This window comes from Saimiri boliviensis, chromosome 4 (genome assembly GCF_048565385.1).
Source record: "Saimiri boliviensis isolate mSaiBol1 chromosome 4, mSaiBol1.pri, whole genome shotgun sequence".
In the NCBI taxonomy this organism is placed as follows: domain Eukaryota; kingdom Metazoa; phylum Chordata; class Mammalia; order Primates; family Cebidae; genus Saimiri; species Saimiri boliviensis.
In genome coordinates, this window is record NC_133452.1 from 69,708,372 (window position 1) to 69,731,815 (window position 23,444).

General features: G+C 38.4%; 2 protein-coding genes across 9 annotated transcripts in view; both read left to right on the forward strand.

Moving 5' to 3' along the window:
* Nucleotides 1–15,107, forward strand: part of USP45 (ubiquitin specific peptidase 45) — an 80,360-nt gene extending 65,253 nt beyond the window's left edge. For 2 of the 6 annotated variants that reach the window (XM_074397677.1, XM_074397678.1), the window contains 4 exons: nt 1,177–1,274; nt 5,603–5,689; nt 8,848–9,001; nt 11,125–15,107. In XM_074397677.1, the coding sequence (XP_074253778.1) occupies nt 1,177–1,274; nt 5,603–5,689; nt 8,848–9,001; nt 11,125–11,255 (470 nt within the window). In that variant the 3' untranslated portion in view covers nt 11,256–15,107. The remainder of the gene's footprint in view (nt 1–1,176; nt 1,275–5,602; nt 5,690–8,847; nt 9,002–11,124) is intronic. The other 4 variants (XM_074397673.1, XM_074397676.1, XM_074397675.1 and 1 more) reach the window with 4 other exon arrangements.
* A 4,280-nt stretch (nt 15,108–19,387) lies between these two features.
* The window catches only part of PNISR (PNN interacting serine and arginine rich protein), a 29,487-nt gene continuing 25,430 nt past the window's right edge, over nt 19,388–23,444 (forward strand). For all 3 annotated transcript variants that reach the window (XM_010333770.3, XM_039465747.2, XM_039465752.2), the window contains exon 1: nt 19,388–19,488. The gene's annotated coding sequence lies outside the window, so the exon portion shown is untranslated. The remainder of the gene's footprint in view (nt 19,489–23,444) is intronic.

The following is a 23,444-nucleotide window of genomic DNA, read 5'->3' on the forward strand; positions in this document are numbered from 1 at the left end:
GTGTAAGCAGGCTTAGGATTGGTTAGTTTGAATAATTTTAGTGGGCTCTGGGATATAGGAGTTGTCTCTAGTTATTTGGTACGTGTTCCTAGAGTGATTAAACCTGTTGGATAGTGGCCCAGAATGTAAAAGCCCAGTGCAGGAAGTTGTTGGGGTACGGGCCCTGGGCTCAGGATTGGTTTGCATATGAAAGGCATACTTAAGTTGTTTACTATCTCTAGGAATTAGCCTTGGGAGGAGTTGTCCCTCTTATGTTAACAAGACCCTAGATGTCAAAGCATCAGAATAAAGACATATTGAATATGCTAGTAATAAAGAAATAACTAGATGGGAGCAGGAATAAACACCTACTTACATTAATCCAAGTTAAATATGCAATTGGCCATGTTCAAATACTATCATGTTCAAATACAAATGGCTATGTTGAAATACTATCCTAAATCTTAGGCATTTAGAAATTGGGACTGGGCACAGTGGCTCATGCCTGTAATCTCAACACTTTGTGTGTGTGGGGCGGGGGCGGGGGGCGGCAGAGGACAAGGCAGAAGGATTGCTTGTGGCCAGAAGTTCAAGACCAGTCTGAGGAATATAGTGAGAGCTCATCTCTACAAAAATTATTTTTTAAAATTAGCCAGGTGGGGTAGTGTGCACCTGTAGTCTCAGCTACTTTGGAGGCTGAGGTGGGAGGATTGCTTGTGCCTGGGAGGTCAAGGCTGCAGTGAGCCATGACCACTGCCCTGCACTTCAGCTGGGTAACAGCAAGACCCTGTATCAAAAAAAGAAAAAAAGAAACTTAGAAATCTTTTCTCAACCCAAATTCTTCAACTATACCCATGCTTCTGATGATTTTTGGCTGGAGGGCATTGACCCAAATTACTTCTAGTCCATCTGCTTTCCACCTTCCAAATTTTGTTGCAAGTGTTACCTCTCCTATTCTTTGTTCTTATTAACTGTGTGCCTTAAAAAAAAAATTCCTATGCTTTCATTTTAGTAGAGTGTTGGGAAGGAGTCAAGACTGCCCTTTCATCAGAAGTCCAATTTCTTTAACATTTTAAAAACTGTGGTCACATGGTGAAAGCAGGAACAAAAGAAAAAAAATGTAGTATGATGCTTCTATATAAATGTTTATTATACGGTAGATAATGTAATTTTATAAATTTATTGTATTTTATGTAGAAAAGAAAGTAGAAGGAGTTTATACTAATGCCAGAAAGCAACTGCTCATTTCTGCTATTCCAGTTGTCCTAATTCTCCATCTGAAAAGATTTCATCAGGTAAGTTTTTTCAGTAGCACCATAATAATTTTCATAACGTGTGTAGCAGAGCTCTAAATTCTGTAGAATATTGTGAAGGATTAAACAGTAACCACTAACTCACTGAATTTTACAATGTTATGTGAGATTTACTGCTAGTCTAACCATAATAGTTTACAAGACTTTCCTGATTAAAATTGTTTCACAGTATTTAAAAATTTAGGCAGTAGGAACCTAAATCGTATCTCTGTGTGTGTTTGTGTGTTAACAGAAAGTAAGTTTTTTGGCTGGGGACAGTGGCGAAACCCTGAATCTACTAAAAATACAAAAATTAGCCAGGCAAGGTGGTGCACACCTGTAATCCCAGCTACTCAGGAGGCTGAGGCAGGAGACTCTCTGGGACCTGGGAGGTGGAGACTACAGTGAGCTGAGATTGTGCCACTGCACTCCAGCCTGGGCGACAGAGTAAGACTACATCTCAAAAACAAGAAAAGAAAAAATATTTTATGAATATTTAAAAGCAAGTAACAAAGTGCATATGACTTTCTGAGCTTTCATGATTTCACTGAAGAGGTGTGCTTAGACTGGGAGAGTTGGGTAAGATCGAAAGCAGAAGTGAGCTCCAAGGCAGGCCCCATAGCCAAAGGACTCTACAGTGGTATTTGTAATGTGTCAGGTTTTTCTTTAGTTATGTATAGTTTGAATCCAGTGCCTTGTTTCCATGAGATTTTTATTTCTCTAGAAGAATGAATGAAAATACTAAAATATTTTTAAGAAGTTATTTTTTATACCCTTAAAACTAAAACTAATTGAAAGAATATGGTTGGAATTGTCAAGAAGTAAAACGAGTATAATTTAAAGCTCTTACATTATGATAAAGCAAGAATTGGAAAAGAGGGCTGGATTGGTTTTTGTAAAGGACTTAGGAAAAAATTGCTGTTTGAGGAAATAAAACATTTAGAGCTGTACTCTACACCATCTATCCATACTAGTTTATTTTTCTTAATTTTCCTTTTTTTTGAGACAGAGTCTTGCTCCGTTGCACAGGTTGGAGTGTAGTGGTATGATCTCAGCTCACTGCAACCTCTAACTCCCGGGTTCAAGCAATTCTCCTGCCTCAGCCTCTCAACTAGCTGGGATTACAGGTGCCGACCACCACACCTGGCTAGTTTTTGTATTTTTAGTAGAGATAAGGTTTCACCGTGTTGGCCAGGCTGGTTTCAAACTCCTGACCTCAAGTGATTCACCCACCTGGGCCTCCTAAAGTTCTGGGATTATAGGTGTGCGCCACCATGCCTGGCCCATACTATTTTCAAATAAAAATTTTAACTGTATAAAACAAATTATCAAGAAAACAAGGAGAAAACTTCAATCAATATTTAGCTTGACCTCTGTGTCAAGTTAAATATAAAACCTAAGAAGGAAATCCCAAGGAAAACTATTGATAGTTTACATATTTGCACCATTTTAAGTGGGATCCAGATGTGCCAGAAGAGATTTTTCTCTGTCCTGCCATCCCTATCCACAGATTAGATTAAGTTCTGGATTCTTCTATAGCCAAGGCTATAGAAACTCAATGGAACTGAAATGGCACAGAGAACAGAAGCAGATGCATTAATGTCTCATCATTGCAAAGTGCCTAATGGAAAGGGTACATCTGCAGTGATTCTGTGTGTGTAAGAGAGGATAATGCCAGATTGTAGAAGCTAATTTAATGATGCACTGCAGTTATTTTATATTTGGTACTTGCATCTCTGTTTGGAAACAACTTAGAGAAATAATTCATGCCCTGGGAAATATTTATGGTCATCCATTTAAAATGTAATGTCAGCAGAGCTACATTCTTATTCCCAGGGTTTGGGCATTGCAGGGAGCAGAGTCCCTAAGCAACGCCTATGTTTCTAGTTTATTGACATCCTTGAAAGCCTTCTCTGTGGTAACTTTGGAGCTGTATATCAGAAACAGCCACAACACTTAAAGGCAAATCTGAAACTGGATAGAGATCTTTGTCATAAATATGCCAATTTTTTTAATATTTTAAGTATATAAAGTCTTAAAGATCAGTAAGAAAACTATCAAACCCTAATAATAAAATGGGAAAAGAATATCAATTGACAACAGGCGTTGTGGCTCAAGCCTGTAATCCCAGCACTTTGGGAGGCCGAGGCAGGTGGATCACGAGGTCAAGAGATCGAGACCATCCTGGTCAACATGGTGAAACCCCGTCTCTACTAAAAATACAAAAAAAGTAGCTGGGCATGGTTGCACATGCCTGTAATCCGAGCTACTCAGGAGGCTGAGGCAGGAGAATTGCCTGAACCCAGGAGGCGGAGGTTGCGGTGAGCGGAGATCGCACCATTGCACTCCAGCCTGGGTAACAAGAGTGAAACTCTGTCTCAAAAAAAAAACGAATATCAACTGACAGTTCTAAAAGTCCGAAGTCTAAGCAAGTATGAAAAAGGTCCATCCTTCCCAGCAAAAGAAAGCCCAGATAAAATGACAGATTCTTTTTCAACCTGTCCAAATTAGCACAGATACAGTAGTGTTGATAAGGATGAAGTGAGATTTACATTTTACATTTTCATTTACCAGCATTGGGAGTGTAAGTTGGTAACACCTGCCAGAAAGCAGTTTAGTAATGGATATGAAGAACATTGAGTAATTTTTTTTTTTTTTTTGAGATGGAGTTTCACTTTTGTCACCTAGGCTCAAGTGCAATGGCACAATCTTGGCTCACTGCAACCTCCACCTCCTGGGTTCAGGCGATTCTCCTGCCTCAGCTTCCTGAGTAGATGAGATTACAGGTGCCCACCACCACGCCCAGCTAATTTTTGTATTTTTAGTTGAGATGGGGTTTCACCATGTTGGTCTGGCTGGTCCTGAACTCCCGACCTCAGGTGATCCCCCCACCTCGGCCTCCCAAAGTGCTGGGATTACAGGTGTGAGCCATCGTGCCCAGACAAGTAATGTTTTAACAATTTTTGAACAAAGCTAATTACTCTTGAGTAAGTAAGAACCTACCACAAGAAAATGGAGATACACACAAAAATCTGTGTGTCCCACTCATAGATCATGCCAGAGGTAAGTCCTAGCTTAAGTGTCCAGTGTGCAGTACATCAAATTTATATTTTAATGAGGAAAATGCAGTGTATCATTCCATTAAAGGGAAAAAGGCAGGAGACTGTGTATGCAAATATAAGTCTAGATATTTTCCAAAAATTTCCCCCAGAAAAAGATTCATCTTAAAATCCTTCACACAGTCTCTCATGTGATGGGGGTAATTTCTCAACAGCAAAGTAGTACTGATTGAGGAGAACACATTAGCCTGAAATGATCTCAGACAGTGCTGGTTATTGGGTGCTTAAAGAGGTCACCTGATGAAAAAGGTAAAGAAATTGAATGTAGATTAAATATTCCTGGGATATGACCTCATAATTTCATGTCAGCTATTAAGCCTTCTAAAGATCACTTGAAAAAACGAATCAGTAAGTGAATATACTTTGGCAAAAAATAAGAGTTTTTTGTTTAAAGAAAGGTAAGCAATAAAAAAGGCAAGAGGTCTATAATAAAATTGTGATTAGTATGCAAATGAACTATCAGTCATCGATGTCATGAAAGGTTGCATCTTTTAATTTTTGTCTACCCATTCAATTCAGATTTAGGTATCTTCTCATTCCAACAGAGTCTATTTCTATTTATAGGTCTCCTACTCAATACTTTTGATAGTTTATTAGTTTTTATTACCATTACATAATGCAAATCATACACTTTTTAAGGTTTGCCTTTGTAAATTAAAAATAGAAAAAGAGAGCTTATTTAAGAATATAAAAGTACATTTTATTTATGTGATATATAGCATTTACTTTTACTGATAAAATGTTTTGAGTGTTTACGTTTTTTATTTGTTTTAATGAATGAATAGAATTGAATTTTAGAGCTGAAAAGGACCTAATCTCATCCTTTTATACCCAGAATCAATTTGACAACCAGTCACTGAGTTAGGCCTAGAACACCATTCTCCTTACTGTTTAGTTGAATATATTTTCATGATAGCATATGTGTTAGTAGCTTAGCTTTTATCATACTGAATTTATTTTTCTATAAGTGTTGAAAAGCCACAATGAAAGTAACTATTCCCCTTATTGTGTGTGGTAAAAATCCCCACATAAATGAATAATCTTTGCAGTAACAATTTATGAAAACTAATTTTTAATTTAGTCATATCAATTTTAGACTATTCACATTTTTACTCTATGAAAAACTGCAATTTCTCTTTTGGTTTTACTTAACAAACAGTGCTTTAGATCTATTTGTTTGTTGCATTTCAAAAATGTTTTGCTCTTTTTAAGGCTGGCTTGAGTCTTCGTAAAGTAAACAGACATGTAGATTTTCCACTTACGCTCGATTTAGCACCATTCTGTTCTGCTACTTGTAAGGTACAGTATATTAAGATATTTAACTGATTTATAAATTATATGCTTGAAAGTATCCTACATATGATTAGGCAATGCTTTTTTTTTGTTTTTTAAAGCTCTTCTGAAAGGGAATTTTAATAGCTAGTGATTAAGTCAGTAATAGGTGGAACATTTAATACATTGAATATGATTTTTGTCCTTCAGGAGACAAAGGAAAATTGAAAAGGTGAGGCATGAGGCATGATGGTTATGAAGGTCTAAGCTGTTTGTAAATGCTACTGGAAGCTGATGGTTGCTGAGAGAATTGAGTAGGTTTTGTGTCTTCTTGTTCCTTGTGAACTATTTAATTGGTAGTAGTTTTATCATGTGCGGAGTTCTGTATCTTTTTTGTGTGTGTGATGGAGTTTCACTCTTGTTACCCAGGTTGGGGTGCAATGGCACGATCTGGGCTCACCACAACCTCCGCCTCCTGGGTTCAGGCAATTCTCCTGCCTCAGCCTCCTGAGTAGCTGGGATTACAGGAGTTCTGTATCTTTCACAAATCAATGTAGTAGTGAATTGTCTTTCGTGCCACTTCATGTATACTGCTGAGATAGTGTACCTGTCAGTGGAGTATGATACTTCAAAACTGCTGCTACTTTAATAATTAGGTACTAGGCCGGGAGCGGTGGCTCAAGCCTGTAATCCCAGCACTTTGGGAGGCCAAGGTGGGTGGATCATGAGGTCAAGAGATCGAGACCATCCTGGTCAACATGGTGAAACCCCGTCTCTACTAAAAATACAAAAAATTAGCTGGGCGTGGTGGCACGTGCCCATAATCCCAGCTACTCAGGAGGCTGAGGCAGGAGAATTGCCTGAACCCAGGAGGCGGAGGTTGCAGTGAGCCGAGATCGCGCCATTGCACTCCAGCCTGGGAAACGAGAGCGAAACTCCATCTCAAAAAAAATAAAAATATAAATAATAAAAATAAATAAAAAAAATAATTAGGTACAGAAAGCAGCCTGGCTTATCATTGCTTATTTTTAAATGTAAGAATTGTGTAGATGAAGTAGATGCTGTCTTCCATGAGGGAAGCAGTTATGGGATAATATGTTGTCCTGTTTATGATTACTAGCTAGAAGTCTAGGTTTTGTGGTATGTAATAGAATACTTATTGAACTTAATACTTTCAGTATATTGATAAAACAAAATATCTTAAATACAATTTTTGGGTGAATTTAGTGTATCTGCTGTGGAATACCAGCACTATCTGTCAATTATTAATACTCAGTATTCCTAGAATTCGATAATGTGCTAAATAATAATGAAATTTAACAAGCTCTGTGTGAAACTTGTCAAAACATACTTTTTAAAAGTACCTGTTACAGAAAATTTCCATTATACACAAAAGCAAATAGAACAATACCATGAACTTCAGCACCCAGCCCTAAAACCTTATATCCATGGCCAGTCCTGCCCATCCACACACTAAATCACTGTCTTCTCCTTTATTATTTTCAAGCAAACATCAGGCATCATTTCATCCATAAATATTTCACTATATATCTCTAAAAGATAAGAACTGTTCCTCTATACTTTTTAACATAACCATCATATCATTTAATAATTCTGTCATCTAGTGTTCATATTTTCAATTGTCTCATAAATGTGATTTTTAAAATGAATTAGTGTCCAGATAAGGACTGGATCTATTGTTCATTCATGCATTTTTAATTTTCATTTTTGGAATTTCTTCTAAAATTTAATTTTGTTTAATAATTATATAAAATATTTGTATAGGTTCAAAGTCAAATGTACCTAAATTAAGGTAAATTCAAAGATGTCTGGCTTTTGTCCATGTCATTCTGCCTGTTTGCTTCTTCCCCTTATAGGTAACCATTTTAAAACTTACGGCTTATTCTTTTATAATTTCTTTTCAAAATATAAGCAGATAGGCCAGGTGCAGTGGCTCACACCTGTAATCCCAGCACTTTGGGAGGCTGAGGCAGGCGGATCACCTGAGGTCAGGAGTTCAAGACCAGCCTGACTAACATCGTGAAACCCTATCTGTATTAGAAATACAAAAATTAGCCAAGCATAGTGGTGGGCGCCTGTAATTCCAGCTACTTGGGAGGTTGAAGCAGGAGAATCGCTTGAACCTGGGAGGCGGAGGTTGCAGTGAGCCGAAATTATGTCACTGCACTCCAGCCTAGGCTACACAGGGAGACCCTGTTTAAAAAAAAAAATATATATATATACATATGCAGATAGGCATGTATATTTTCATCTACCCTGTTAAATAATGGTAGCTGACACTGTGTGTCCTTTTTCCTGCCTTATTCTTAACATTATACCCTAGAGCTTATTCCATAGCAGCATTTAGAGATAGTCTGCACTCCATTTTTCAAGCAGCATAATACCCTATTTTGTGGATACATCATAGTTTATTCAACCAGTCCCCAATTTATAGACATTTTAATTCCAGTCTTTTGATATTAGAGATAATCCTGTAATTAATAGAGTGATGCATGTCTTTTAACATTTTGCTCATGTATTTCTGAGATCAAATACTAGAAGAAGGATTAATGAATCCAAGAGTAATACATACACAACTTAGCCAGATAACATGAAATACCCCTGCATAGGCTGGGTGCGGTGGCTCACGTCTTTAATCCCAACACTTTGGGAGGCCAAGGCAGGTGGATCACCTGAGGTCAAGAGTTCAAGACCAGCCTGACCAACATGGTGAAACCTTGTCTCTACTAAATATACAAAAATAAGCTGGGCATGGTGGCTCACGCCTGTAATCCCAGCTGCTTGGGAGGCTGAGGCAGGAGAATCACTTGAACCTGGGAGGCAGAGGTTGCAGTGAGCCAAGATCGTGCCATTGCACTCTAGCCTGGGCAACAGAGCGAGACTCTATCTCAAAAAAAAAAAAAAAAAAAAAGAAAGAAAGAAAAATAAATAAATATCCCTGCATAGGGATTATACCCTTTGCATTCCCATGTGCAATATGTATGAGTGTTCTTTTCCCCACACACCAGCAAACAGAGAACCTTGCTTTTCAGTTTTGCCAGCCTAATAGGTACAGAAAGTATCTCAGTTTTACTATGCATTTTTCTTATGTTAAGCAGATATACATTTCCTTATAACACTATTTAACAAATATTACTAATTTAGGTTTTTTCTTTGTTTAAAAGAACGCAAGCATGGGAGATAAAGTTCTCTACGGTCTCTATGGCATAGTGGAACATAGTGGCTCGATGAGAGGAGGTCACTACACCGCTTATGTGAGAGTGAGAACACCATCCAGGAAATTGTTGGAACATATCACTAAAAAGAAGAATGTGCCTGGTATGCCATCCTAATTTTATTTTATTCTTAAAAAATAAATGAATGTGTGCTTCCTTTTCTGAGAGAGCTAAGTTATTTCATAGCTGCCTCTAGTGGATTTTCTTTCTTTTTTTTCTTTTTTTCTTTTTTCTTTTTGAGACAGAGTCTCACTTTGTCACTCAGGCTGGAGTGCAGTGGCAACCTCCACCTCCCAGGTTCAAATGATTTTCATGACTCAGCCTCCCAAGTAGGTGAGATTACAGGCACGTGCCACCACGCCTAATTTTTTGTATTTTTAGTAGAAACGGGGTTTCGTTATATTGGCCAGGCTGGTTTCAAATTCCTGACCTCAAGTGATCTGCTTGACTCGGCCTCTCAAAGTGCTGGGATTACAGGTGTGAGCCACTGTGCCCAGCCTCAGTTGGATTCACCTTAAGTGAGAATTCCCTCTAAGAGTGCTTAGAAAATCTTAAATATTCTGAAGACTGTACCCTTCTAGGTCATATGAGATGACATGGTATTTTAAGGGACTGAGTCACTGTGTATTGCAGTGGAGTGGCATTTCATTTAACAATACAGAAAGTTTTTGAAGACATACCAGATTGTCAGAAGAGCTGGAGTTGAAAATTTGCTGGTTATTTATGGGTCATCCAACTAACTTTGCTTTTTTTTTTTTTTTTTTTTTTTTTTTTTTTGGTTTTGTTTTTAAAATGAGGTCTCACTCTATCACCTAGGCTGGATTGCAGTGACACAATCTTGGCTCACTGCAACCTCTGCCTCCCGGGTTCAAGCAATTCTCCTGCCTCAGCCTCCAGAGGTCCTGGGACTACAGGCATGTGTCGCCACGCCCAGCTAATGTATTTTTATTAGAGATAGGATTTCACCATGTTGGCCAGGTTGGTCTCAAACTCTTGACCTGAAGTGATCTACCTGCCTCAGCCTCCCAAAGTGCTGAAATTACAGACGTGAGCCACAGACAGTGCCCAGCCTGCTTTAAAAAAGAAAAAAAATCACTGTTGAAAATGATTCTTGGCCAGGTGCAGTGGCTCATCACGTCTGTAATCCCAGCACTTTGGGAGGCCGAGACAGGCAGATCACTTGAGGTCAGGAGTTCAAGACTTGCCTGGCCAACATGGTGAAAACCCATCTCCACTAAAAATACAGAGATTAGCCGGGTGTGTGGTGTGGTATGCCCCTATTGTCCCAGCTACTTGGGAGGCTGAGGCACAAGAATTGCTTGAACTCAGGAGGCAGATGTTGCAGTGAACTGAGATTGCACCACTGCACTCCAGCCTAGGCAGGCAACAGAGTGAGACTAGACTCCCATCTCAAAAAAAAAAAAAAAAAAAAAAAAAGAATACTGTTCTTTTCCCTGAGCAATTAAGTATTTATAAAGCTAATATTTTACTAGGTGGTTAAAGTGTTACTAACTAGACAGCATTTTTGTTTTTTGTTTTTTGTTTTTTTTGAGATGGAGTCTTGCCCTGTTGCCCAGACTGGAGTGCAGTGTCGCTATCTTGGCTCACTGCAACCTCCGCCTCCTGAGTTCAAGTGCTTCTCCTGCCTCAGCCTCCCGAGTAGCTGGGATTACAGGCATGTACCACCATACCCAGCTAATTTTTGTACTTTTCGTAGAGACAGGGTTTCACCAGATTGGCCAGGCTGGTATCAAACTCCTGACCTCAAGTGATCCACCCGCCTCAGCCTCCCAAAGTGCTGGGATTAATGTGCCACTCAGCATTATTAATTATCCCTATAATATTAATGCTTTGAAAGAATTCATTCTAATGAGAACACACGGACACAGGGAGGGGAACATCACACATCGGGGCCTGTTGTGGGGCGGAGTGCTAGGGGAGGGATAGCATTAGGAAAAATACCTAATGTAGATAACAGGTTCCTGGGTGCAGCAAACCACCATGGCACATGTATACCTATGTAATAAACTTGCACATTCTGCACAGAACTTAAAGTGTAATTAAAAAAAAGAAAGATATTGTTTGTTTTGGAAAATGCTTAAGAAGAAACAGACTCCTTCAGTAAAATTTAGCATTAGAGTTTGTAATGAATGTTATTGTTTGTAATTTAGAGTAAGAACCTAAAGCATACTTACTGTAAAATTGTACTCCTTTTTGTTTTGCTAGGTTTGAAAGAGGCTGATAGTGAATCAGCAGGCCAGTGGGTCCATATTAGTGACACTTATGTACAGGTGGTTCCAGAATCAAGAGCACTTAGTGCACAAGCCTACCTTCTTTTCTATGAAAGAGTGTTATAACTATTAAGGGTAATGATTATTTAGGTCACTTATTTTTGAATGCTGCAGTGATAACTATAATATATAATGTGCCTTTGTAGTCTTCCCTCTTCTGTAGGAATAGCATGTTCCTCAAACGGTCCTGAACTTTTTCACCATTTTGGTGAACACTTTTAAAGTAAGTTTACTCAATGCATTAAAATTCATAGTCTTAAAATAAATGTGAATTTTGTTTCCAGGTATTTATTCTGGGGGACAAAAATCTCCCAGAATTTATAGTAGGAGAAGAAACCCTTTTATGATGTGGCTCATTATTACAAGCATTCAGAAATGATGCTGCCTAAGTCAAATCATTCCTTGCGACAGTGTTTCCTAGGTGTAATATCACCATCCTGAACTCTCACATATTCTATATCACGGTTGTTTTTTAAAAATATTTTTAGCCTTTTTTAACCTTTGTCTTGTTTTGAGCAATCATATTCCATGTTTTATGTGCTTTTGTATTTTTTATAATAAACATTAAGATAAATATATAACTATTAAAGAAAAGTTGTTTATCCATGCACCACTTAACTTAAAATCATCTCAGGGCCATCCAGTGGTATATGTGTACTACCATTTAGGAAACTGCTATAACATGTAATTTCATGAAGTAACACCTAATATACTACAGTTCCCTTGTCGTATTTTATATGATTCAGCCATATAAAGGGTATCACTGTAATTTCAGTAGTGTGGGTTTACAAATAATCTGCTGATTAGCTTATTACTGTGAGGTTTTCAAAAATTAGAAATATGTTGAGGTATTTCATAAACATATCATTTGCAGCCTCTTCATGGTGGAGTTAAGAATAACTTGCAAGTGGTTGGCCAAGGTCAAACTATAACTATAGATTATTGTAACATGCAGAATTGGCAATTAGAAGTCGATAATACATATAGGACCATAGGATAGCTTTGAAATATAAATTATCAAATTATATTTGTAAATAATAGAGAATTATATTCTTAACAGAAAAATATAATACTTTTTTTTTTCTTTTTTACTTCTTGTAAATACTAAACATAGTTTTCGGGTTTTGAAGTCACTTTATTTTTGTCTTTAGTAAGCATCATTAATAAGTTCAGGTAAATTCAACTTTTATTTTAATGGAGCATTAAGCTGATTTTCTTTTAAAATAATTAAATAATAAGAAATATCATTTTCCCCCTCTAGAATATACATTATTGAGCTGTCAAAACTTGGCATGAAAAATATTACTATAACTTAGGCTTAAATATCAAAAGATAATGGCTACTTCAGTGTCATATTGTTGAAATCAAAACAAAACTGCATGGTTCAAGCATCCTAATCATTACTGCCAATGAATGATAGTGCAGGCAAGTGCCGGGCAAATGCCTAGTCCCACTTCATTCTCCTTCTGGGAAGAAAGGATAAAATAGTGCCTGTGGATAATCTATGGAGATATTTAATCAAGACTCTCTTAAACACATAAGCATATCTAATGTTATCAAGGTTACCAGTGCTGCCTTTTGATATATGGATGAACATAACTGATTAAAGATGGTAATAGTATACAAAATGTAGAGCTTAAAAACGTCATTGCATAAATTCTATTTTTAAGATGTTGAAATGTTAATAGTAGTTTTTTTCTTGATTTTTAACAGTGAAATAATCAAGAAATATATCTTAATCTGCAAAGTCAGGCTATGTTTTGTAAAGGTATTTACAGCATTTTCTGTTTAATTGTAATCTGTTATCATTAGAGATCTCAGTACCAGAACAGTGAATTTTTTGAAAAAGATTGAATGTCTTTATTCAAGTCAGCCATCTTGGTAAGAGCAATTTTCACCACCACCCTCCCACCACCCAAATGTAAATATAGGTGACCTAATTTTTCTTACAGGAAAGATACTGTTAAGAGGCATGCGCTTTTCATGGGACAGTCACTTGTTTCTTGTTTCAAAGATAAATATTTGGATAGATACCCATACTTACTATGAGTCAGTCACAGTGCTGACAGTATTTTAACATCATTTAAAATGGAAAGGTCTGCATAGATTTTTGACATTATTTCATAAGTAACATGCAAGTAAGATATTTTTATTTTCATTTGCTTCATGTTAAATGAGCTAATTATGAAATCTATTTTTTTATGGCCTAACATTTATGAGTGCTTTTTCCTTGTCTTCTGAAAATAGAATAAATTTGATTTTTGATACTTAAGAATTTCCTAAAGATAGCTTTTGTAACAGAGAATGTTAAATTACACATGGGTCTACATTAAAAATTTTGTTTTTATTTTAAATATTTCCAAAGCACATTTGCAGGGATAGTCAATTGCAAGGCTACTATAATAACAATAGTTTCTGGATCACCTCAGGAAACAGTGTAATTAAGAATGTTTACATATCATCAATATAACTACCATAGTGTTTGAATGAATTTAAAGTAAAGTAATTTTCATTCACTTTATTTAGAAACTGGTTTACCCCAGCTTCCCCTAGTTTTTTCCAATTTTAAAATGATAAAAGTTCGATTATGTGCCAATACTGTGTCATTTAATGTTTTAAAAACTTGTCAAGGCCACCTTTTTAGGTAGCTGAGAAGAGTGATAGTTGGTATCAATTTATTAGCCAGGCATGGTGGCTCAGACGTTGGAAGGCTGAGGCAGGAAGATTGCTTGAGCCCAGGATGTCAAGGTGCAATGAGCTGTGATCATGCCACTGCACTCCTACCTGGGTGACAGAGTGAGACCCTGTCTCAAAAATAAATAAATAAAAAGAAGCTAGTTGTTATCAATTCAGAGTAGTTGATGTCTGTTCTTTTATTTTAAATATACCAACAGAGCTATTTTACTATATTTAATATTCTTAGCTTGCATGTGTGATGATTTCAATCAGTGATTTTATGCAATTGCTGAAAAAAATTTTCTGAAGATTAAGCTGTGAAATGTATCAACCCTCATCTGATTTTTGTAGTACAAAACAACATCCTGATTCCTTTTAAAAATTCATATTTGTAATTTATTTTTCTGCATGTACTGATCAAATAAGCCTAAACCAAATATGTGCAATAAAATAGTATCTAGTGCATTGTTAAAAAAGATTATTTCTAGATATTTATGATATTTTTGTTTATGTAAAAATCATGAATTCAAATCTGTTTAAAAGATGACTATATTTTCAATTTTGAGTAATACATTTATACTGTTATTCCATTATTCCTACCAGTTTTTTTTTTTTTTTTTTTTTTTTTTTTTGCCGTGTTTCTAGAAAATAGCTGTGTAATTTATTGAGCATTATTTTGGTGTTACTGTATAAAACATGCTAAATAAATATTAAATTCTTATTTATGTCACAAGATTGGTTCTGGAATTTTTGCAGTTTACATGATTGACAGAATGTTTTATCTAACAACACTGTGTCTTAGTCCACTCAGGCTGCTATAACAAAATACCATAAACTAGGTGATGTATTAACAGAAATTAATTTCTCACCATTCTGGAGGCTGGGGAGTTCAAGATCAAGGTGCCAGTAGACTTGGGGTCTGGTGAGGGCCCACTTCTGCTCATAAAGACAGTGCCTTCTTGCTGTGTCCTCACCTGGCAAAAGTACAAGTCATCTCTGTGGGTCCTCTTATGCAACCCATTAATGAGGGTTCCATCCTCATGACCTAATCACTCCTCAAAGGCCCTATCTCCAAATACTGTCATATTGGGGATTTGTGAATGTTGTAGGGGACATAAACCTTCACTCAGATTTCAGTATCTACCAAGGATTATCATCTTCCTTTCAGTGTTTTTTTTTTTTTGAGACGGAGTTTCACTCTTGTTACCCAGGCTGGAGTGCAATGGCACAATTTCAGCTCACCGCAACCTCTGCCTCCTGGGCTCAGGCAATTCTCCTGCCTCAGCCTCCTAAGTAGCTGGGATTACAGGCACGCGCCACCACGCCCAGCTAGTTTTTGTATTTTTAGTAGAGACGGGGTTTCACTATGTTGACCAAGATGGTCTCGATCTCTCGACCTCGTGATCCACCTGCCTCGGCCTCCCAAAGTGCTGGGATTACAGGCTTGAGCCACCGCGCCCGGCCTAGTGTTTTCTTAAAAGATCTGTTATTTAGACAGGGTAATTATTAAGACAAGTTAAGGTCTTGCACCAGCAATTAGGAAATATTTTGCCTATCCATTTGTGTCTAAACTTCTTTCAGATCTTGAAGCTCTTTGAGATTATAATGGAAGAGACTATCTTGTATTTGTCTGGTTATTTAATAAGTATTTGTTAGGCTGGGTGTGGTGGCTCATGCCTGTAATCCCAGCACTTTGTGAGGCTGAGGTGGGTGGATCACCTGGGGCCAGGAGTTCAAGACCAGCCTGGCCAACATGACGAAACCCTGTCTCTACTAAAAATATAAAAATTAGCCAGGTGTGGTGGCACATGCCTATAATCTCAGCTACTCGGAAGGCTGAGGCAGGAGAATCACTTGAATCCGAGAGGCACAGGTTTCAGTGAGCCAAGGTCACATCACTGCACTCTAGCCTGGGCGACAGAGTGAGACTCTTAAAAAAAATAAGTATTCGTTGAATACCTGTTATGTGGTAGGTACTAGGGATATAGCAGTCAACCTAAGGGCCAGAAACTAAGAGGTAAGGAAATGGACATTCTAAGAATGTAAGGAAAAGTTAGGCTAATGGTGATCATATGGAGAAAAATCAAGCAATATGGACTCCCTATGAAGTCATGTAGAAATTAAGGTACAGAGGATGAAGATATCCTAGAGATAAAAGGCCTGGTGATAATAGTCCTGATAGTCCCCAAAGAGAAAGCTGAGTGTTGTAGGAAGAATGAAGTTGTAATTGTTAATTCTTAACATCTGTATGTTCCCAGAAAAAATGTATCTCTCTAATATTTATATGGTTCATGGACCCTTCTGAAGCCATTTCATACATATTTTAAATTGCACCAAAGAAGAAATATCTGCGATGTTTGCATTCCCATATATATTAGGATAAGCTAGGTTGTGCCGCAGTACAACCCAAAATCCCAGTGACTTAACACAAAAGTTATTTCTGGCACATCCAAATTTCACTCTGTGAGTCTGCACAGTCTGCAAAGGCAACTGTTCTGCAACTGGCGATTCTGGTAATCCAAGCTGATTCAGTCTGTGGCTGTACCATTTCAGCATGAGGTCTCCCCATTGTGGCAGAAGAATAAAAGATCTTGCACCAGCAATTAAGCTATTCATCTTGGATGTGTCTCTGACAACCCATTGGCCAGCAGTAGTCACATGCCCCTATCTAATTGCAAGGAAAGATGGGTAGAAAAGAGTCTCCCATGGGCTTACAAGAAAAGAAGAATGGAATATGTAAGTTTAACAGAAGTCTCTACCACAGTCACCCCTCTGGTCACCAAATAGTTTTTCTTTGTACACATGGAACATAGTGACTCTTAGGGGCCCAAATGTCCAATCAAGTTACAGTTTTCTCCTCCAAGACCAGGCTGGAAGTGCTATTATCAGGTTTGGATGTTTGCTCCTACTGTTCTGTAGACCCAGGAACCAAAAGGATATGTTCTGTTTTCCACATACGTAACATACAGTGGTGGAACTGTATCCACAATAAACATTCAGAATGGGGAAGAAGAATGGGAGATACTGTTAGGATCCCTAACTCTGGGTATGGCGTATATTCATGATTAGGCTTCCTTTCTATCTCCTAGGAAGAATTTCCTCGTTTATTGTTCTCTGTGGCCCTAGACTCCATGCTCTGGGAAATATTTTATTTTATTTTTTAATCTTCATGGCTACATCTGAACAGCTACTGAGGAATATATACGAGCTTTGGGAGCTGCACAGCTTTTTTGAGATAATTTCTTAGATGATTGGGGTCTACAATTTCTTTTAATTCGGAATAGTCACAAGTTCTTTTAGCCAAAGTTTGTGTGTTTTTTAAATATAATTCTTAAAATTTTAGTAGGATTCTTACCTGTAAATAGATTCTTATGTCAGTAACCATACCAGAGTTTTTTTGTCACAGTTCTTGGTTTTGCTATATTTCATTGCTTTCCTGTCCCCACACTTTACAGCAAGTACTTAACAAGATTTAATAGAAGAGATACACTATACTCTGTTTTGAGACAAGTCTTGCTCTGTCACCCAGGCTAGAGTGCAGTGGTGTGATCACCACTCATTGCAACCTCCGCCTCCTGGGTTCAAATGATTCTCCTGCCTCAACCTCCTGAGTAGCTGGAATTACAAGCGCCCGCCACCACACCGGGCTAATTTTTATATTTTTAGTAGACAGGGTTTCACCATGTTGGTCAGGCTGGTCTTGAACTGCTGACCTCAAATGATCCGTCTGCCTTGGCCTCCCACAGTGCTGGGATTATAGGCGTGCACCACCACATCCAGCTGGGAGAGACATATTCTTAATTACATTTTAACCCTCAGGCTTTTTCTTTCCAAGAGGAAAAAACGAAGGTTTCACATCTTTAATTAATCCATTGAAAATTTTTCCAAAGTGGATAAAAGTCTACATCCCTAGTTACCCTTGTTGCAAGCCTGAGTTTTAATAATCCTTTGTCACTTAAAAGCTTTCTCAAGTTTATCTTTTGCTAGCAATTGAAAAACCAACCCTGGAAGGCTTGAAATTTTCGGTTGCCTCTATTCCCTTTTGTTTCAGCTTTCATAAGTCAACTCTTTTTTCCTGAACCCTACTCTTTCAGGGAGGCAGATAACGTACATAATGAATTTTGAACTAGGAGAAGAGGTTTAAAAACCAGGTACCAGTGTGTGGTGGGCGCTATTGAATATACTAGACCAGTATTATAAAAAAGAGTTGTCAGGTGTAATTAATGAAGGTTTCTCACAAGATAAAAACTTATTTTGAGGACCACCTGGATTGGAGGAAAGGCAGATGGTTAGCTAGTGAGGACTTTATTCTATTGCTAATTCAGGAGTTTCTGGTTTCCAGTGCTAAGGAAAACTCAATTTTCATGCAAAGGATATCTATATTTTCACATCTGTATCTTTATCCATCTAGCTGTGCTCTTACTACTTTGTTTCTACGGTAATTTGCTATTTCTTTTGCACAACTGCCAATTTAGAAATAATTTAAATACTCCGTGCACCCCCTGCAGTCACGCAAAAGTTTTCATGTTACTCTCTGGAAAGGCACTTCCCAAGATGTAGTTAACAAATACTGTATCTTTGCAACATTTTTGTTTTCCTTTGTAACTTGTAGCTCCGAGCCTGGAAGTTGATACTTTCGATACCTGAGCGTTGTTCATATAAAAACACCGTAGAATCAACCTATTTTCTTTGAGGAATGGCACTGCATATGTCCTTTTGAGAAGCCATCTTGTAGCTGAAGGAAAGAAGCAGGACGGAAACCAGACTTCCCCGCCACTGTTCCCTAAAGGTCACAGATAAAGAACGAAATACCGGGACTAAACTGAAGGGAGATGAACAAGTGTCCCCGGGAGGGGGCGCGATGTGTTGAGGTTAACAAAGAGAACTACACAGCGGGGTCAACTAAGGTCTCTACTTTCGCTCCGACCTAGACTGGTCACCTTCACAAACTCCTGTTTCCCTGAGGCGGAACTCTCGGCAGCGCTCTAGCGGGAATATTCCAAGCATGGAATATTCTCACTTGAGCTGGAGTACTACTCTGAGAAGGTCTGAGCCGGATGTCGGACTGCCTGAAATGCCGCTTCCAGCGCACTAAGCAACTTGAACGGCACTAAGCAACTGGCCACAGTTGGTTTGATTTGACCCTGTCTGTAAGTGGAGTTGCGAACTCAACCCTTTCTCCAAGGCGGGAGTGTTTCTAGGAGAGAGCATACTTCCCCTTGAAGGAAGAACACGTTGCTCAAGTAAAAAATTTGAAGGCTCCCTGTGTGTAGAACACTTACGCTGTTGGCTTTCTGTCCACTATAAAGATAGAGATGAGTCGGGCATGGCGCCGGCTACATTAAAAAGTAACGAGCAGGAATGCTTCAGTTGATCACTGTAGGGATGGGTTTGCCCATAACAAAAATGGCGCCGAAACATGTCAATCGGCACAATCACGTGTTCACAAACCTGGATGAGAGATGGTTTGGCTTCAGATGACGAACGGATGTTATTATTATTTACTTCCGGGTGAGACAAATCGGGCGCCATCTTATCTTGTTCCCGAGAAGTGGAAGCATCGAAAGCGTTGGAGAGGTATTACCGGAACGGTGGCGACAAGGGTGTTCCCGAACTAGAGTGGGTAAGTAATGGAGAACAATTACACGTGGGCACTTGCCGGACCATTACAGCCCTCTTGGTTTCTGTGGCGAAGGTAGCATAACTTAAAATAGGCTGCGTACGCTGCTTGGCGCGACCGCTGGAACCTCATTCCCTTAAAGCGGCGCCGTCCGCCAGACTTGGTAAATCAGAGCGGTGCTTTCGCTGGAAAAGAAATGTCCCTGTTAAAGAGCGTGCTCACGACCCCATCCTCTAACAGAGTTTCCTCTCGGACGAGAAGGGACTAATTGTTGGGTTCCTGATCGGCCGTTAAACACTGCGCGTGCGCAGTGGGAACCCCCTTGTGGGGAGGGGGCTTGTGGGAGGGAGGAGGCGGGGCCCCCCGACCTGGAGCTTATACCCTTTGAGGCCTCGACTACGCAGGCGCGGTTCTTTAGTTTATATTTTTCGTCTGTTCTTAATGATGGATATTATGTGTTAAGCTTCACGAAGGGAACAGGTAGTATCCGGTATTTCAGTTTTTTACCCTATGGTGGATAGTATCGTCATCTGAACAAATTGAGCACTAGAAAAATTTGTGAGTAGTTAAATTAACATTTTAGCTTAAGATTTTAATTTAGCATTAATCATTTACATCTTTTTACCTCGCCCTGCCCCCAAATAAAACAAAACAAATTTGGAATTCCTCATTAGGGCAAAAAAACAGAAACAAACCATAACACGAAAGATTTTACTTGTGAGATTCCTTTTTAAAGTGGCAAAGGGCTTATAGGGAAAACAAAACAGTTCTTAAAGATGCTCTTGAGAGAGTTTTTTTTAACTTATAGAATTTATTTTTTAGAACGGTTTTTTTAACATAAAAATTGAGCACATAGGATGTCCCCATTACACACAGTTTCTCTTATTAACATATATTAGTGTGGTACATTTGTTGCAACTAATGAACCAATAATCATAAATTATTAACTAAGGTACATAGTTTATTTCTGCTTCCTCACTTTTTACCTAACGTCCTTTTTCTGTTCGAGGATCCCAGCTAGGATCTCACATTATGTTTAGTTGATGCATATTCTTAGGCTGTATGTTCTTGGTTGTGACAGTTTCTCAGGCTTTCCTTGTTTTTGATGATTGTTAGGGCTGAATTGTGCCCTTCTAAAATTCATATCTTGAACTCCTAACCTCAGTACCCCAGAACGTGACGGTATTTGGAGAAAGGGTCTTTAAAAAGGTAAGACGAGGTCACTAGGGTGAACCTTACCACAATGTATTAATAACTGGTGCCCCCGTAAGAAGAGAGTACACACAGGGAGGACCACGTGAAGACAGGGAGAAGACAACCATCTACAAGCCAAGGAGAGAGGCCTCAAAATGAAATCAACCCCATAGATCTTAGGTGATAAGCCTCCAGAACAGTGAGGAAATAAATTTCTGTTGCTTAAGTCACACAGTCTTGGGTACTTTGTTATGGCAAGCATATGAAATTAATACAGTGACCTTAACATTTTTGAGGAGTATGGTATATTGAAGAGTGCCCTGCTCTTGAATTTACCAGATGTTTTTCTCATGATTAAAATGGTGTTAACAGACTATGTCAGAGGAAGATCACAGAGGTAACATGCCCTTTTCAGCACATGCTATCAAGGGTATATACTATCAAGGTGATTTATCACATTGATATTGACCTTGATTATCGTCTGGAGTAGTGTTTATTAGATTGCTCCTCTGCAAAGTTTCTTCTCCCACCCTTTTTTATCCTGTTCTCTTTGGAAGGAAGTCACTTTGCAGAGCCCATGCTTACTGAATGGAGAGTTGTGCTCTTCTTCAGTTAGGGTGGAATATTTACAAATTTATTTGGAATTCTCTGTGGGAGATTTTGTCTCTTCCCTCCCATTTATTTGTTAATTTATAATATCAGTATGGGCCTGTGAATTTTTATTACATAACTTGTGTTATAATCCATTACTTCTTTATTTTGTTGCTCAAATCATTTCAGCTTTGGCCATTGCCAGCTATTTGAGTTGTCTACTGTTCTCCTTTGACATGCTCCCATCAGTTTGTTTTTTTTTTAGCACTTTATTACTTCCAGGCAGTACACATGCTCCAGACTCATCTTTTGTATTTCCTGTGCAATCCTAGAGTCAGCTATTTAAGGATCCCTGGTTCCTTTTATTGAGTGATATTAAAGGTGTGCTTGTTGCTGCTAGGGTGTCATTTTGGGCCCTCTCTCTCTATATTTTTTTAAATTATTGTTTTGGGGGATATTTATAAGCAACTATCCAATTCTCCAATTTTTTTTTTTTTGAGACAGAGTCTCACTCTTGCCCAGGCTGGAGTACAGTGGCACAGTTTTGGCTCACTGCAACCCCCACCTCCTGGGTTCAAGCAATTCTCCTGCCTCAGCCTCCTGAGTAGCTGCGGCTACAATTGTGCACCACCATGCCTGGCTGATTTTCGTATTTTCATTAGAGCAGTTTTGCCATGTTGGCTAGGCTGGTCTCGAACTATTGGCCTCAAATGATCCAACCACCTTGGCCTCCCAAAGTGCTGGATTTACAGGCATGAGCCATGATGCTTGGCTTCCTCTTTTAAAAATATGTCTTTTGAGCTACAAACTGCAAGTATTTTCAGTATATGCTAAAATATGTGTCACATAAAGTAGCAAAATTTTTATTTTCCGTATTTCAAATGATTATAAGATTAATCTTTACCAGTGCCATTTCTACCTAACCTGAATTAAACAAATTCTTTTTTGACTTTGAGGTTAGTCATCTTGTTTATAAGACTGAAATGTCAGGGATGAAGAGGATTGTGGTATTTTCTGGCTCCTCAGCTTTGTGGTTGATGTAGAAATATTTCATCCTATGCATTGAATGATAGTTGTGTTTCTGCAGCTCTTTGATTTTGTAATTGATGGTCAAGGACTTTGAAATACCACATTTTAATTCTCATCCATGTCTGTCACAGTCTCTGAGTGACTTTTGTAAATATTAATGATTGTCATTTTGGCTAGGCTAGGTGGCTCATGCCTGTAGTCTCAGCACTTTGGAGGCTGAGGAGAGTGGATCATTGAGGCCAGAAATTCAAGACTACCTTCGGCAACGTGGTGAAACTCCATCCCTACTAAAAATACAAATATTAGCCAGGTGTGGTGTCATGTACCTGTAGTCCCAGCTACTTGGGAGGCTAAGGCATGAGAATTGTTTGAACCTGGGAGGTGGGGATCATGCCACTTCATTCCAGCCAGTGTGATGGAGTGAGACTGTCTCAAAAATAAGTAAATAAATGATTGTTATTTAAACAAATTGTTTTAGGAACTTCAAAGCAATGAAATTCTAATATAGATCCATTTAAGAAAAGGATAAAATAAATGATGGTCATTTCTGGTTGTATTAGTTTTTTAGGGATACCATAGGAAATTATCACAAGCTGGCTGGTTGCAAACAACAGAAATTTATTCTCCCACAGTTCTGAAGGCTAACAGTCTGAAATTGAGGTTTTGGTAGAGCCATGCTCTTTGATGGCTTTTTGGGGGATCCTTGTCTCTTCCTAGCTTTTGGTAGTTCTTGTCAATCTTTGATGTTTCTTGGCTTAAAGAGCCATGTACTCCAATCTCTACCACTGTGGTCATGTTACATTCTCCCTGTAAATATCTATGTCTCCTTTTTATTAAAGTACCCCCTGTCAAATATGAACTCATCTTAATTGGAATATATCTGCAAAGACTCTGTTTCCAAATAAGGACATATTTACAAGTATCAGGAGTTAGGACTTCAGTGTATCTGTTGGACAGGGTCACAATTCATTCCATAACACTTGTGATAGCCATCACTTGATTTTTTTGCAGCAGTGTGTGATAGTTTTGATGATCTGATACAAACCTTGCTTATTAATCTTTCTGTTCTTCCCAGACCCCATTTGTTTTCCAAGGAAATATCATATGGGGAAATTTTCCAAGGAAATAGCATAAAGAGCAGTACT